The 14,569-nt window shown below is 30.0% G+C and overlaps 1 protein-coding gene across 1 annotated transcript; it reads right to left on the reverse strand.

The window, feature by feature from the left end:
• Positions 1-294: 294 nt before the first annotated feature.
• LOC131603143 (monothiol glutaredoxin-S2-like) lies at positions 295-939 on the reverse strand. Its single transcript, XM_058875413.1, has one exon. The coding sequence runs from the start codon at positions 892-894 to the stop codon at positions 586-588; it is 309 nt and encodes a 102-aa protein (XP_058731396.1). The 5' UTR covers positions 895-939; the 3' UTR covers positions 295-585.
• Between the last annotated feature and the right edge of the window lie 13,630 nt (positions 940-14,569).

Below are 14,569 nucleotides of genomic sequence, written 5' to 3' on the forward strand. Positions count from 1 at the left end.
AAAGAAGTAAAATTAAAACACAAAAACCTGAGTTTTAAAGTGGTATGACTAAAAGGTTAAAAACACATGAATATGGTGATAAAAAGTGTATTTAAACGAGACTTGAACTCTAGAATTTTATGTTAACATTTCAGGGTGTCCCTCAGGCCTCGACTCATTAAATGGTTGATCGGGTCTTTTTCATTTTTTTCCTCAGGTGAACAAGTTGTTAAGTTAATGAATTTCACATAAATAACACTAGTATCCCAAAAAAAAAACATAAATACAAAAAAAAAACAACTCATCTATGATCCATCCATATAGTTTATTATCGCACTTATCAAAAGATAACATTACATCAAAAACAAAAACATTACATTTAGCCCCAAAAAAGGAAAGGCTAAATGGAAGACTCGATTCCACATGTAGTGCAGTGGCGGTACAATAACCTTGTCCCTAAATAAAGCACCCAAAATCTATCATTTAAGTTACACTTATAACACTGTTACCTAGAGCTATAAACTCTAATATTAAACTCATCTTACGTATATCCTGCCTCTCTCTTTTTCTCTATTATATTGAGTGACTGGTGTATGATTGAATCAATTAAACCCAAAGAGCTCCAGCTTTTTTAAGCATTGGAATCAAAGTGCGGTTAAGATGGAGACTCATGACTTGATTGGCTCCACCAACAAGCTCACCGCCAATGAAAACAGTTGGAACAGATGGAGAAGAACCAAGTCTTGAAAGTGCTTGTTCAATCTCTCTTCCTCTTGATATCTCATCAAGTTCATAAACTGCTGGATTCACACCAAAGTCACAAAAAAGTGTCTTTATGGTATGACTCATGCAACATGAACTCTTGCTGAATATCACCACTGGCCTCTCTGAAACCATCTTTGTTACTCTCTCCATTATGATTCAAATGTTGATATGTGTAGTTTTAATTGAAGCTTTTGTATGAGATGTGATGATGAGATAAGCTAAATGTGGCATGCTTTATATAGAGGTCTTAATGGGAATAAAATTAAGCCTTGTTGGGAAATAAAAACGGAGAAAGTGAAGAATATTTGAGTCGCTATCGAAAATCGCTAAAGGGAATAAATTAAGTATTACTTTCCGCAACAGATCAAAACAATTCCATATCTTTTTTTTAATGGTCTCCATAGATATTGAACCCAAGACCCTTAGTACAGCCAATAAATACCCAACCACTACACAAACACATTTCATTTGTTATAATCATACTCCTTTAATTATTTATTATATATTAACGTTTTTTTTTTATATTAACACCTTGCAAGAAATTTTATTAACGTTTTATAATTAACCATCCGTTTTTTTTTATTAACACCTTGCAAGAAATCATGCAGTTTTTTTTATATTAACACTAACACAGTTCATAAATTTTATTAACATTTTATTAACGTTTTAATAAATGCAATATATATATATATATATATATATATATATATATATATATATATATATATATATATATATATATATTATTATATTAACGTTTTAATAAATTATATAATATATTTTATAATTTTAAACTAACTAACATTTTATTTATAAACTAATATTTTTGATATTGCATTTTTTAAACATATTATATTTTTATAACGTTATATACTAATTTTATTTAATATACTGGGCATATAAATTTTTTATTAACGTTTTAACATTTTATAAATATTAATGTTTTAACATTTTACAAATATTAATATTTATAAATATTAACGTTTATTGTATAAATTATAACGTTTTACAAATTAATATATTATATTAACAAATATTTTTTATAAATTAATGTTTTTTATAATGTAACTTTAATGTTAACCTTTTTTATAATATAAATTTAGAGCTACAATATAATATAATAGTTGGAAAACAAACATATAATATATAATAAAAATATATAATATACATTAACTATAAGAATAATTATAGTTAATTTTATTTAATATACATTAATGTTATTTATAATACTGTATATTAAAGTTTTCTTATATTTTTTTATAATATTAATTTTACTTAATATACTGTATTCAAAATAATTTGAAAAAATATTATTACAGAACTTAAAATAATTTTTGCATAAACGTTAAATAATGTTGGAGTTTAGAAACAATTAAAACGTTAAAAATATAATATTATTTCAGTTCGGTAATAAAACATAAAAGAGAAAACGGTGTAGTGGTTATACCTACTGATATGGAGGATGTGGGTTCGATTCCCACCTTTGATAGTTTTTGAAAAATCCAACTTCTAATTTTAATAAAATGGCAATGTGGCATTTTAAATCACAATTAAATAAATAAAGGGGAGTTATTAATAGAGTGAAAAGGATAAAATTAAAAAAATTAGGTGAATACTCTGGTATCCTTGTCTAATCAAATAATAGAATTCAATATCACATCATTTGATTATTTTATTTTATTTTTAAATAAATTAAAATTAAAATACAATTTGTACTAAATGTACTGTATCCAATTTATTTTAATGACATATAATAGAAAACCAAAGAAGAAAATTCTTTTCACACCATGGAGACAACTTTTTGTTACGGTAGTGTTTTTTTTTTTTTTTGAAATAATAACTTTTATTAATTCAAAAAACGGTTACAAACACGGCGATCATAGATCCAGCCCATCAAAAGAACGTTATAACATCAATAAAGCTATGTGTGCTCTAAGCATCTTGCTATACCACCCCCTATAAGTAATTGTGCCTATAATACCCCTGACTATGGTATCTTATACTTTGTCTAATGCCAAAACATGTATCATTCCTATGTCGCCATACACTGTAAATCGTCTCAGCTATAGCCAAACGAAGAAGTGCAGTAGATTTCCCTTTGCCTTTCGTGTTGCTCACCAGCCAAGATATTTCATCACACCAAGAGCGAGGTTCATGATTAATTTGCAACCAAGTTAGAACAACTTTCCAGATTTTCTTTGTTTCCTCACAATCAAAGAAAAGGTGCTCATGAGTTTCCTCATAAGGACAGAAACTGCAGTCGCTATTTTGTTTTTCTTTTGAGAATGTAATTTCCATTCATGAAATAATAATGAATCGTGTTAAGTTGAAATATAAAGTTATATTAAAATATTTTAAAAAATAGTGTTCTTTTAATTGCTTTAACCAAAAACTAATAAAATACTTTCTCGATCAATCAATAATTGTCGCATTTGTGAATAAAATTACATAAAAAATTGTCAAATTATTATTTGAAAGATCATTAATTATTTTTATTTAATTTTACAATCTAATTAAATATAAATATCATTGAGGAACGGGGTGTATTTCCGGAAGAATGTTTGGAATATCAATAATACCGTTTGAAACATTAAGCTCTTGGTTTGGAAGTAGTTCTTTTGCAGGAAAATTACTCATCACAACTATTCCTTTTACGAGTTTAGTAAGGAACCTTTGTTTTTCCTCTCATAATTGTAATTGGTTTGTAATATTTCTTTTTGTCGAGATTTTCTGTTTCTCTGTGTATTCGGGTTAGAGAACCCTTAGTTTCTGGTACGGTGCGAATGGACTAACGTGCAACGGTAGCACTCCAAGACTCAAATCAGTGTGGGAGTAAGATGAATGCTTGAAGTTTGAATTTGAGTTGCACTTCAAAAATAGTGTGTTTCCTCTTTATATAGTCGGGTGATTATAACGACTTACTGATCTTCACTAGTAAGACAAAACTTTGTTCCAAAAAACCATAAGCCTTTATTATCATTCCAAGCAAAGCCTCGCACCAAAGGAGAAAAGGAAAGGGAGTTAAAAGCACTCATAACAAAAAACACAAAGGAAAGGGGAAATAAAAGAAGGGAGAGTCATCTTTTATTGGTCACGGCACCCCGAGTTGGTACTTTCGTTTTCTTATACCTCTGAGCATATGCCTGAACATTGCGCTTGCTGTTAGTTAACGTTTATTGTTTTTTGAGTTTTGGTTTGGTTGCGTGTTCGTCCTTTTTATTTGGATTTTGTTATTTGTTTTTTTGTACGGTCTATGATCGATATATCTCTGTTTATTGTATTTATATTTTTTGATTTGGTCTATTTCTGCCCTCGTGCGTCAAAATATTTTCGTAAATTAAAAACAACCATCAAACACTTGTTTTCTACCATGAACTACGAGGCTTTGAATTTCCTATTGCTCTCAAAGATACGTAGGCACAAGATTTCAAAATCTTGGCGAGCACAATAATAAAAAACTAATTTTTCCGCTGTTTTATCCCTTTTATAAATATCTAATAAATAAGAAAATAAAAGCAAGCATTAAGAAGAAACAAATATTTAGGCGCATGTTCAAACTTAATTAACTAAACGGCTCCTGTAGAGTACAACAAATGTTTGGGGTGTTAATAGTTTCCCCTCGCATAACCAATCACTGAACCCTTATTTGGTTGTGATAACCATCTTATCCTCATCTCTTAGGGTTTTATCGTTATTTTCCTTTTTCTTATAGGAAAAAAATTCAGTGGCGACTCTGTGTCTATTTCGAAAGTTTAAAGATTTGAGTATTTTTCGCCTAGTGGCACATGTTAATAAAATTTTAGAAGTCGCTAAATCGGTCACAAAATAAAATTTTAGAAGTCGCTAAATCGGTCACAAAATAAAATTAGCCACTGAACCAGCAACTGCAATTTTATAACTGCATAGTCTATCTCCGAAAACTTAAATATATAAAAGTTAATTAAAAAAACTAAGTAGCCAAAACTGAGTGGTCGGATGTTAAGTCACACTTGTTAAGGCGCTTGATGTTAAACACAACGACACGGGTTTGAGTCGTATATGTGCTAAATAATTTTACTTTATTTTACATGATTTGACTAACTCAATAATGTCTCGAATTCAACACTAGATTAGTCACAATTTTGATCGCTAAATTTTGGTAATTGAATTCATTTCTAAAGGTTAGCGACTAGCACTTTATTGGTCGCTGAATGTTACAGTAACTGGTGTTTAGGCTTTTCGATCTTTAATTTGGTCACTAAATACGAAGTTTCTAGAAACCACTCCATTCTCATACTCATTACTTAATCAATTGATTTTAATCCAACTACGAACTTTCTGAAAATTAAATCAAAATGCTACAAAAATTAATCATGTGTTCAGAATGATAACTTTGCTAAGTTTAAAACTTAGATAAGTCACATTGCTAAGTCAAATTGTAATAATTCTACACCTATATAAATTGCTCATTTTAACACCCTTTAAGAAATATGTCAAAACTTTGGTAAGTTAACACATCAATAACAACAATGAACATTCAATCTCAATAACAACAATAGCATTAAACTTTCATCCTCAACAACAACAATAGCAGTAGCAACATCAACAACAACCACAACAATAACATACCCTCAATCTCAAAAACAACAATAACATTAAACCTTAAATATGTCAAACCTTAAACGTAGGAAATGGTTATTTATTTTTAATTTTTTTGGGTCAATATTTATTTTTAATTTTAAAACATAAAATTCCTGACAGAAACAAACAGACCTATTGCAACCGATTTGAGGACTTCTACACCCACTAAAACTCCAAAAATATGTTTAAGTATATTTTTTTTTGGTTTGGTGGTTAGGTATTATTATCTACCTACTAGCAAGATACCAATGCGTTCGCACGGGTAAATTTATTTAGTACAATATAGATTTTATATATATATATATATATATATATATATATATATATATATATATATATATATATATATATATATATATATATATATGAAATGAGTTATTTAATTTTAAAATTAATATAAAGGGTTGAATATGTTTTTGGTCCCTATAAATATCTCAATTTTGGCTTTTAGTCCCTTTAAAAAATATATTGAATTTTAGTCCTTATAAAATTACTTTTGCACTCACTTTTGGTCCCTCTATAGGGACCAAAAGTGAGTGCAAAAGTAATTTTTTAGGGATTAAAAGTCAATATATTTCTTATAAGGACTAAAAGCCGTTTTGAGTAATTTTATAGGGACTAAAAACATATTTAACCCTAATAATAATAATAATAATACTAATATAATAAATTCAATTTTGATATTTGAAAATAAGAATTTTGTATCTCAAATAAAATTAATTGTTAATTAAAATAAAATATATATATATTTTGTTATTAGTGGTCTGTAAAAAAATAGAAAGTTTGACATTTAAAAATAAGAATTTTATGTCTCAGATAAAGGTAATTGTTAATTAAAATAAAATAAATATTTTGTTGATAATGGCCCATGAAAAAAATAAAAATTTTGACATTTTAAAAATAAGAATTATGTATTTCAAATAAAGATAATTATTAATTAAAATAAAATATGTATGTTACTGATAGTGATCTGTGAAAAAAATAGAAATTTTGATATTTGAAAATAAGAATTATGTGTCTCAAATAAAAACAATTATTAATTAAAATAAAAAAAGATATTTTTTTTATAATGGTCTGTGTGAAAAATAAAATTTTGACATTTTGAAAATAAGTATTTTGTGTCTCAAATAAATGTAATTGTTAATTAAAATAAAATAGATATTTTGCTAATAGTGACTCGTGAGTAAAATATAAATTTTGATATTTGAAAATAAGAATTTTGTGTTTTAGATAAAGACAATTGTTAATTAAAATAAAATAGGTATTTTACTAATAGTTTTTTTTTTAATTTTAAAAAGTTGTTGATTTATAAATATTAACAATTTGTTTACAAGTAAATGCTGCTGCCAATAGTTGTCTAGATCAACAACCTTTTTTATTTGTTTTACTGATAGTGTTTCGTAAAAAAAAATAGAAATTTTGACGTTTGAAAATATTTTTTTTTAATAATCATGAATAATTTTTTAATAATTATATTTTCGATTGAATATATTTTTATCTCTTCTTTCCATTAACAAAGATTTTATTTATTTATTTATGTTTAAAAAATAAAAAGAAAAGAGAAAATGGAGATAGAAAAATTAAAGTGAAAGTGAAAAAATGTACCAAAGAGAATTATGAATGAAATAAGTAGAAATAAAATTGTAGTGTAGGAAAGAGAATTAAAGTGAAGGTACCCTGTCAAGTGGCACCCTAAAATTGAAGAAGTTGAGTAATTAATTTGACTTGTAGCTAGGCTTTTATCAAAATAACCTTTTTGTAGTGTAAACTTAAAAAATTGAAAGGACAAATTAGGGAGAGTGGTAGTATATATCTTTCAATAATAGTTATATAGTTGATTACATTAAAATATTAAATTGAGGGATACATACACATAGAAATAGGCGTTATTCATGTATTATCAATATAAAATTAAGTGTTTAATTGTTATGCATCGTAGTGTAAAACTTTTTATACTGTCAATGTATCATGACCACTCAATTTCGTAACATCTGAAATTTAAATTTAATTGTTTAATTTATTATTTGATGTTTTGATGTGCTTATATGAATTATCGATGATATTATGTGACGTATGATGTTTATGTTGATGTTAGTTAGAATAATAATATAAAATAGTTCTAATTAGTATTATTGATAAACTAAAATAAACTAAGGAGATGTTGTGAGATGGAGTTAGTAATGGCATATTAGGAATTTCATAATAAGGGTGCTAAGGCTAACTAGGTAAAAAGAGGAAAAATGAGAGAATTTTCATTAGTCGTAGGATTTTGGAGAAACGTGAAAAGAAGAGGGAGTTAGGGCAAGAAGAGGAGAGGAGAACAACCATAGAATTCAAGATGAGATTCAAGCTACCCAAATAACTAAGGTAAGGGGTTATCCTAGTTATTATATTTGATTTAAGGGGTTGATAACTGTATGTTGGGATTTGTAATGCCTTTGATGATTTTGATGGATTTATGATGATGGTTTATGTGGATTGCATTGTTTATAATGGTGTATGAGATAGAGGATGTTTGTATTGATGGATAATAACTTAATCTAGAGCCAAAGCTACCATTTTTGTGAATTTAAAGGTATAGGGTTTGACAAATATTATTGGGATTGTGATGAACATTTGTGTTATGATCTTTAGATTTCAAAGAGGAACGCACTTATAGCGGTATAGGGGGTGCTTAGCGCGGGTTCCTGGGACGAAATTTAATATTTCAAAAACTAATTTTAGAGTACGGAAGCTTATATTTTACTCAGAATTTTCTAGAATTTACTATGCATGTTTAGGTAGGTTTAGAAGGCAATTGATATGGAACTTGATTTTGTTAATTCATGTATTCTATACTTGATTGTGATGAATGTTGTTGGGTTGATTGATAACATGATGATGTGTGTTAAGTTGACCAAGATGTTTATGAAGTCTGTGTGTTCGAATAAATACATGATGGTGATGAATAAATGAATGATGATGTCATTTTGACTAATCGTGGTCGTTGATTTTGTGACGTTGAGCATCATGAATTCATATAATACTGTAGGACGATAGTCTAGTGATGATTGTAGGACCATTAGTCCAATGACGGTCCTTAATCCCATTATGCGGATTGAGTGCAACATTGTGAAGTGCTCCGGTTCCAAGCAGGAATCGATCCTATGGTGAACATCTGTGGAGAACGATGACAGAGTCATCAGTGAAGTGTTGGTACCACATGCATGAGTCCATTAGTGTTGCATTGCATTAATTGTGATAATGCATGATTGAATGTTTGAGTTATTGTGATATGAATGATTCAAGTGATGATTGTGATTGTATTGCATGATGAGCTTGTGAATATATGATGATGAATATGTGTGAATAAGTATGCGACGCATGAGGATATGATGTATCAGTATGCGCGTAGTTGTGTATTATTAAGTACCACTACTATATTTATTCCTTATGTCTTATATAATAATTATGAAATACTCACCCTTTCTGTTTGAAAGTTGCCTCCAAGTGGGTAACGCGCAGGTAATCAGGAGTAGTTTGCTGAAGTTAGAGGATAGCTTCGTGGAGTCCTTTTTATCGCTTGTTTTGAATTAAGGGAGTCTTGCTCAGATACGTAACATCGGGGTCGGGATCATTGTGTTTGGAACTATTATGTTCACTTTTTGTTATTTAAATTTGTTTTGAATTTGATGAATTACCTTTCATGGGATTATGATGTTTTGAGTTATGACTCATGATCTATGAAGTTCGATTGATGTTTTATGAAGTTTATTGAAGATGTTTTTAAATTATGAATTCCGCTGCGAGATACCATGTTTTGTTTTGTGATGATAAATGGAGGATAGTTTTACATAAATTTTGAAAACCCGTGTTACGGAAAAGGACTTGTTATTGTGAAGTTTATATGACGATGTGACACCCTTGTTGGTGGTTTTAAATTGATTTAATATTCCTTGTAGGTTAGAAGGGTGTTACACATTTCAATTAATTCTAAAAGATTTTAATTGCTAATCCTCGTCAGTGTAAATTTTTTTACACTGTCAATGTATCATGAGCACTCACTTTTATTACTTTAAAAAAAATTAAAATCAAAGAAACGTTTTAAATAATTTAACGATTGTGATTAACTGACAGTGTAAAATTTATTTACACCGTCTGTGTATTTCAATTAAATTCTAAAATAGTTTAATTGTTATGCATCGTCAGTGTAAAATTTTTTACTGTCTGAATGTATCATGACCACTCAATTTTATTACTATATAAAAATTAAAATCAAAGTCAAACGTTTTAAATAATTTAACGGTTGTGATTAACTGACTGTATAAAATTTCTTTACATCGTTAGTGCATTTCAATTAAAGTCTAAAAGAATTTAATTGCTATGCATCGTCAGTGTAAAAAAAATTTACAGTCTCAATGTATCATGATCACTCAATTTTATTACTGTAAAAATATTTAAAATCAAAGTCAAACGTTTTAAATAATTTGACGGTTGTGATTAACTGACGGTGTAAAATTTCTTTACACTGTCAGTGCATTTCAATTAAGTTCTAAAAGAGTTTAATTACTATGCATCGTCAGTATAAATTTTTTTACACTGTATCATGACCACTCAATTGAATTCTAAAATTAAATTCAAGTATTTTAGAAAATGATCATAGAGCAAATATTTCTAATATATAATTGGTTGGATTGTTTTAAACATGTGAATTAATAAATAAAAATAGTTGTTCGTTTTTGGATAAAGGTAATTGAATTTTAAAAACGTGGTTGTTAAAGATATGAAATTTATTTATACATTACCAAATCCCTTTTTTTTTTCTTTTTCAAAAGTTTAGTTTAATACATTTTTATTCAATGTTTTCATGATATGAAAACTTTATTGAAAATAATAATAATAATAAATTTTTATACTTTTAATTTTAGGTTTATGCTATTTTTAATTATTTTAATGTAATTCTACAAGGCGCCTAAGAAAATCATTAAGGACATTTATAAAATTCAAAGTAATTTTTTGTGGGGAGGAAAGGAAGACAGAAGGTGTGCTCATTGGGCGAGTTGAGATGTCGTGTGCCTACCGGTTGAGAAGGGAGGATTGGGAGTTAAATGGATTGAGGGTTTTAATATAGCATTCTTATGCAAATGGAAGTGGCGGATTCTTGAGCATCCCGAGACTTTATGGTATGGGATTTTGAAAGCGAGATATGATGATGTAACTCTAAGTGTGACTCATGGAGGAGGTAGGGGCAAGGGGGAGGATTCCAAGTCGTATTAGTGAAGAGATTTATTGACTTTGAATTTGATCAAGTCTTACGGCTTATTTAATTCTAATAGTAGTTGTTTGGTGGGAAACGGCTTGACTTCTTCTTTTTGACATTCAAACTGGACGAGTCGGGGTATTCTTAAAGATCGCTTTCCTCTTTTATATTCTGTTTCGCAGTTGCAGGTCGTTATCGTGGCTCTCATGGGAGGGTGGTGCAATGGTGTTTGGGTGTGGGGGGATTATGGCATCCCACACAATCCCTCGAACAACACTGTTATTCCTGCTGTTTTTTCCTCCGTAGCAGTGCGGGATCAGCACATTGTGGTTGTTGCCGATCCGTCTATCAGCATCATTTTTCTGAAGAACTGTTGCGGCTGCAGCAGGTTGTTCAATCGGTTTCTATTGATTTTAACAGGACTGATATAGTGAAATGGCAGGCTGAACCGGAGGAAGTTTTTTCAGTTAAAAGTTTTTATAATATTATAAATGCTAATATTCCGTATGATCCTTTGGGCGAATTTGATAAGGCTTTAACAATCGTTTGGAAGATGGACGTCCCGATGAAGATTAGAGCTTTTGGATGGCGAAGTTTTATTTATAGACTTCCGATGAGAGGAGCTTTAACAAAAAGAGGTGTTATATCTTTTTCCAACTCATCTTGTGTTTACTGTTGTATAAGGGAGGAAACTTCGGTTCATTTGCTTTTGACATGTCATAACGCGGATTTAGTTTGGAGGGATATTGCCGAATGGATTGGTTTCGATAATTATAAAGCGAGGGATTTGAAGGAAATTTTTTTGAAATAGTACTATTACGGAAGAAAAGTTAAAGTTAGAAAAGGTAAAGAAGGTGTGGTGTGGTTGGCGGTTGTTTGGTCTCTTTGGACGGTTAGGAATATGGCATCATATTTAGGGGAGATACTTGGAACATATCTGATATAGTTTAGGGGATAAAAGCGTTAGTTTGGCCACATGATTGATTTAAATGATAGTATGGTCCACTATCGAGGTAAATACAAATGATAGTATGGTCCACTATCGACCACATGATTGATTTAAATTAATTACTTCTCATTTTTTCTCTCAATGTTTGATGTACGAATCGTACTAAGTGTACTAAGTGTAAATTATCGTTCGCAACGCTGAATATTAAGATTTTAAAAAAATAAATATTAAAATGATACCTCATTTTTCACATTTTTCTTTTCTTAATTAGCTTTATGGAATATGAGATTCTTGCACTAAGTTAACAAAAGGTAAACTACTTTTCAAAAACTAAAGGTCAAATAAATATGCATGCACAGATCAATGGAATAAATGCATACTGCTTGGGTGGATTACAAATTCGTCCATACCGTTATATTCGGAAAACAGACAATGTTGGAGGCATTTCAACAGTCTCCATCTAACAACACGAGGAGGCCACACACCTTATCTCCGTATACCTAACTATTCCATTCCATGATGAGATCAAAAGGAATCATGTTACAGTACATTTATTCTATGTAGATTTTTTAGCATATTACAATACACAACTTGCACCAGAATCACTTACGCTATATGTTATTGTCTTCGTAAATATATATAGTAATATTATATTCCATTTTGTTTTTATGGATGATTCTAATAACAACCTTTTTGACAAAGGTTTAATGGTAGAATAAATTTGATATAATACAACATGTTAATTTTTTGTTTTTCAGTTATTATCAATGAGAATTAATCTTATTTTTCACACTACAAGAAAAGCACTCGGCAAAATACCCCTTTTAGTCCCTTAAGTATACCCCTTGGTTCACTTTGATCCCTCAATTATTTTTCGTGCCAAATTGGTATTTTAACTTTTTAATAGATGCATACAAGTCTTTTCCGTCTACTTCGTTAGTCAAAGTCTGTTAATAGTCTACGTGGCAGTGACAGGTGGATTTGACCAATTCTTGTGATGGAATTAGCGTCTGAAAAACCGACGCTAAAAGCTTTTTATGGATTTTGATTATTGTCGTTCATGTTCTTCCCCAAATTTTTAACATTGAACCCCTAACCATTAAATCAACCACAAATTTTATAAATTTTACAACATTGAAACAATTTACAAAACATCAAAACAATTTTACATTTCAACACCATCACATCATCTTCAATCTTTCTCTGCTTCCATATCTCCAATAGCGACTCATCCTAAAACCCAACAGAAGAATCTCAAGAAAATCTCTCTCTACTTCATTGCTTTCTGAACCGTGTTAAACTTCTTCTTCAGCATCAATCTTCAACAAACTTCATTACATCATCTTCAATATTTCTCTGCTTCCATATCAATGCCTTGCAACTTTAACTACTTCACCAGGTTGTAGATCCAACAACCACACAATAACCTTCTAATATGCAAAACAGAAGCAATTCTCGTCACGAACCACATCGTTCATCATCGTAACGCCTTCACTCTACATCAATGCATCAACCATTTGCATCAACACCTCAACAAATTTCAACATGATAAAAAAATCGAACCAAAACGATGCAAATCTGAGACCGCACGGACTTGAGATTGAGAGAGGAGATCAAGATTTGAAACCTGAGTTTGGAGGAGAAAGAAGATTGTAGTCTGCTTGTTGTTTGAGAGCGATGAAAGAGGCTGAGAACGGAATCAGAGATGAAGAATTCGAGGCTGGCGCCGTCGTCGTAGAAGAGGGAAGGAGATGAGTGCAAGAGAACCTGATGCTTTAACCCTAATCCTTTTCTCTTTCATTTTGATTTTTCTGTTACTAATTTTTTTTCTCTTTCATTTTGATTTTTCTGTTACTAATTTTTTTTCTCTTTCATTTTGATTTTTCTGTTATTAATTTGAAAAAGACCTAATCCTTTTATTTTAATTTGTTGTTAATTGAATATGTTGATTAATTAATATTGACTTGAATTAAATGTTGAAATGTAAAATTGTTTCAAGTAAAATTTATAAATTTGTGGCTGATTCAATGGTTAGGGTTTCACTGTTAAAAATTTGGGGAAGACCATGAACAACAATAATCAAAATCCAGAAATATCTTTTAGCGTCGGTTTTTCAGACGCTAATTCCATCACAAGAGTTGGTCAAATCCACCTGTCACTGCCACGTAGACTATTAACAGACTTTGACTAATGGAGTAGACGGAAAGGACTTGTATGCATCTATTAAAAAGTTAAAGGACCAATTTGGCACGAAAAATAATTGAGGGACCAAAGTGATCCAAGGGGTATACTTAAGGGACCAAAAGGGGTATTTCGCCAAAACACTCCCTAGTCACATATTCACGTGAAGTTCTGACGTGATTATCACGTGGGTGAAAAAGGCCACTTGCGACGTGATAATGATGTTATTAATATTTTTAATATTACAATAATATGCATAAAGTAAACATTGTGGGTGTCAGAAGTTTGTCTTTTAAAAAAAATGTGACGTGAGAATCACGTCGCAATCTTAAAATTAAAATAAAAAAATTAAACATGCGGTGACATTCACATGGGGGAGTTTGAAAATTTTTAAAATTTTAGTTGTGACGTGGGATTCACGTCGCAAAAAAAAAGGTCTGACTTGAGCCTGATTGGGAGCAGGCTTTTGCAGGTGAGAGAATATAAATTATCATGTGTAAAGGTTGCGACGTGATTTTCACGTCGCTGATTGGCTTATATAGAAAACGTGTTTCACTTTCTCCCAAACCCATTCATTCCTAGATTTTCTTTCCATCTTCTCTTATTCTCTTCCAATCTCAAATCCATAATTCATACATTCAAATCCCAACCTTTAATTGATGATTTGAAGAGGTTGTGGATTGAAGAATGAAATTATGATATATCCCGTAAACAAAAATTTACTATGCGAGTTGCCATGATGTGGACCATTAATAACTTTCCAGCATATGGCATGTTGTCTGGTTAGGGTACACATGGAAAAATGGGTTGTCCGCATTGTATGGGATACACCAAGG

This window comes from Vicia villosa, linkage group LG1 (genome assembly GCF_029867415.1).
Source record: "Vicia villosa cultivar HV-30 ecotype Madison, WI linkage group LG1, Vvil1.0, whole genome shotgun sequence".
NCBI classification, from domain to species: Eukaryota; Viridiplantae; Streptophyta; class Magnoliopsida; order Fabales; family Fabaceae; genus Vicia; species Vicia villosa.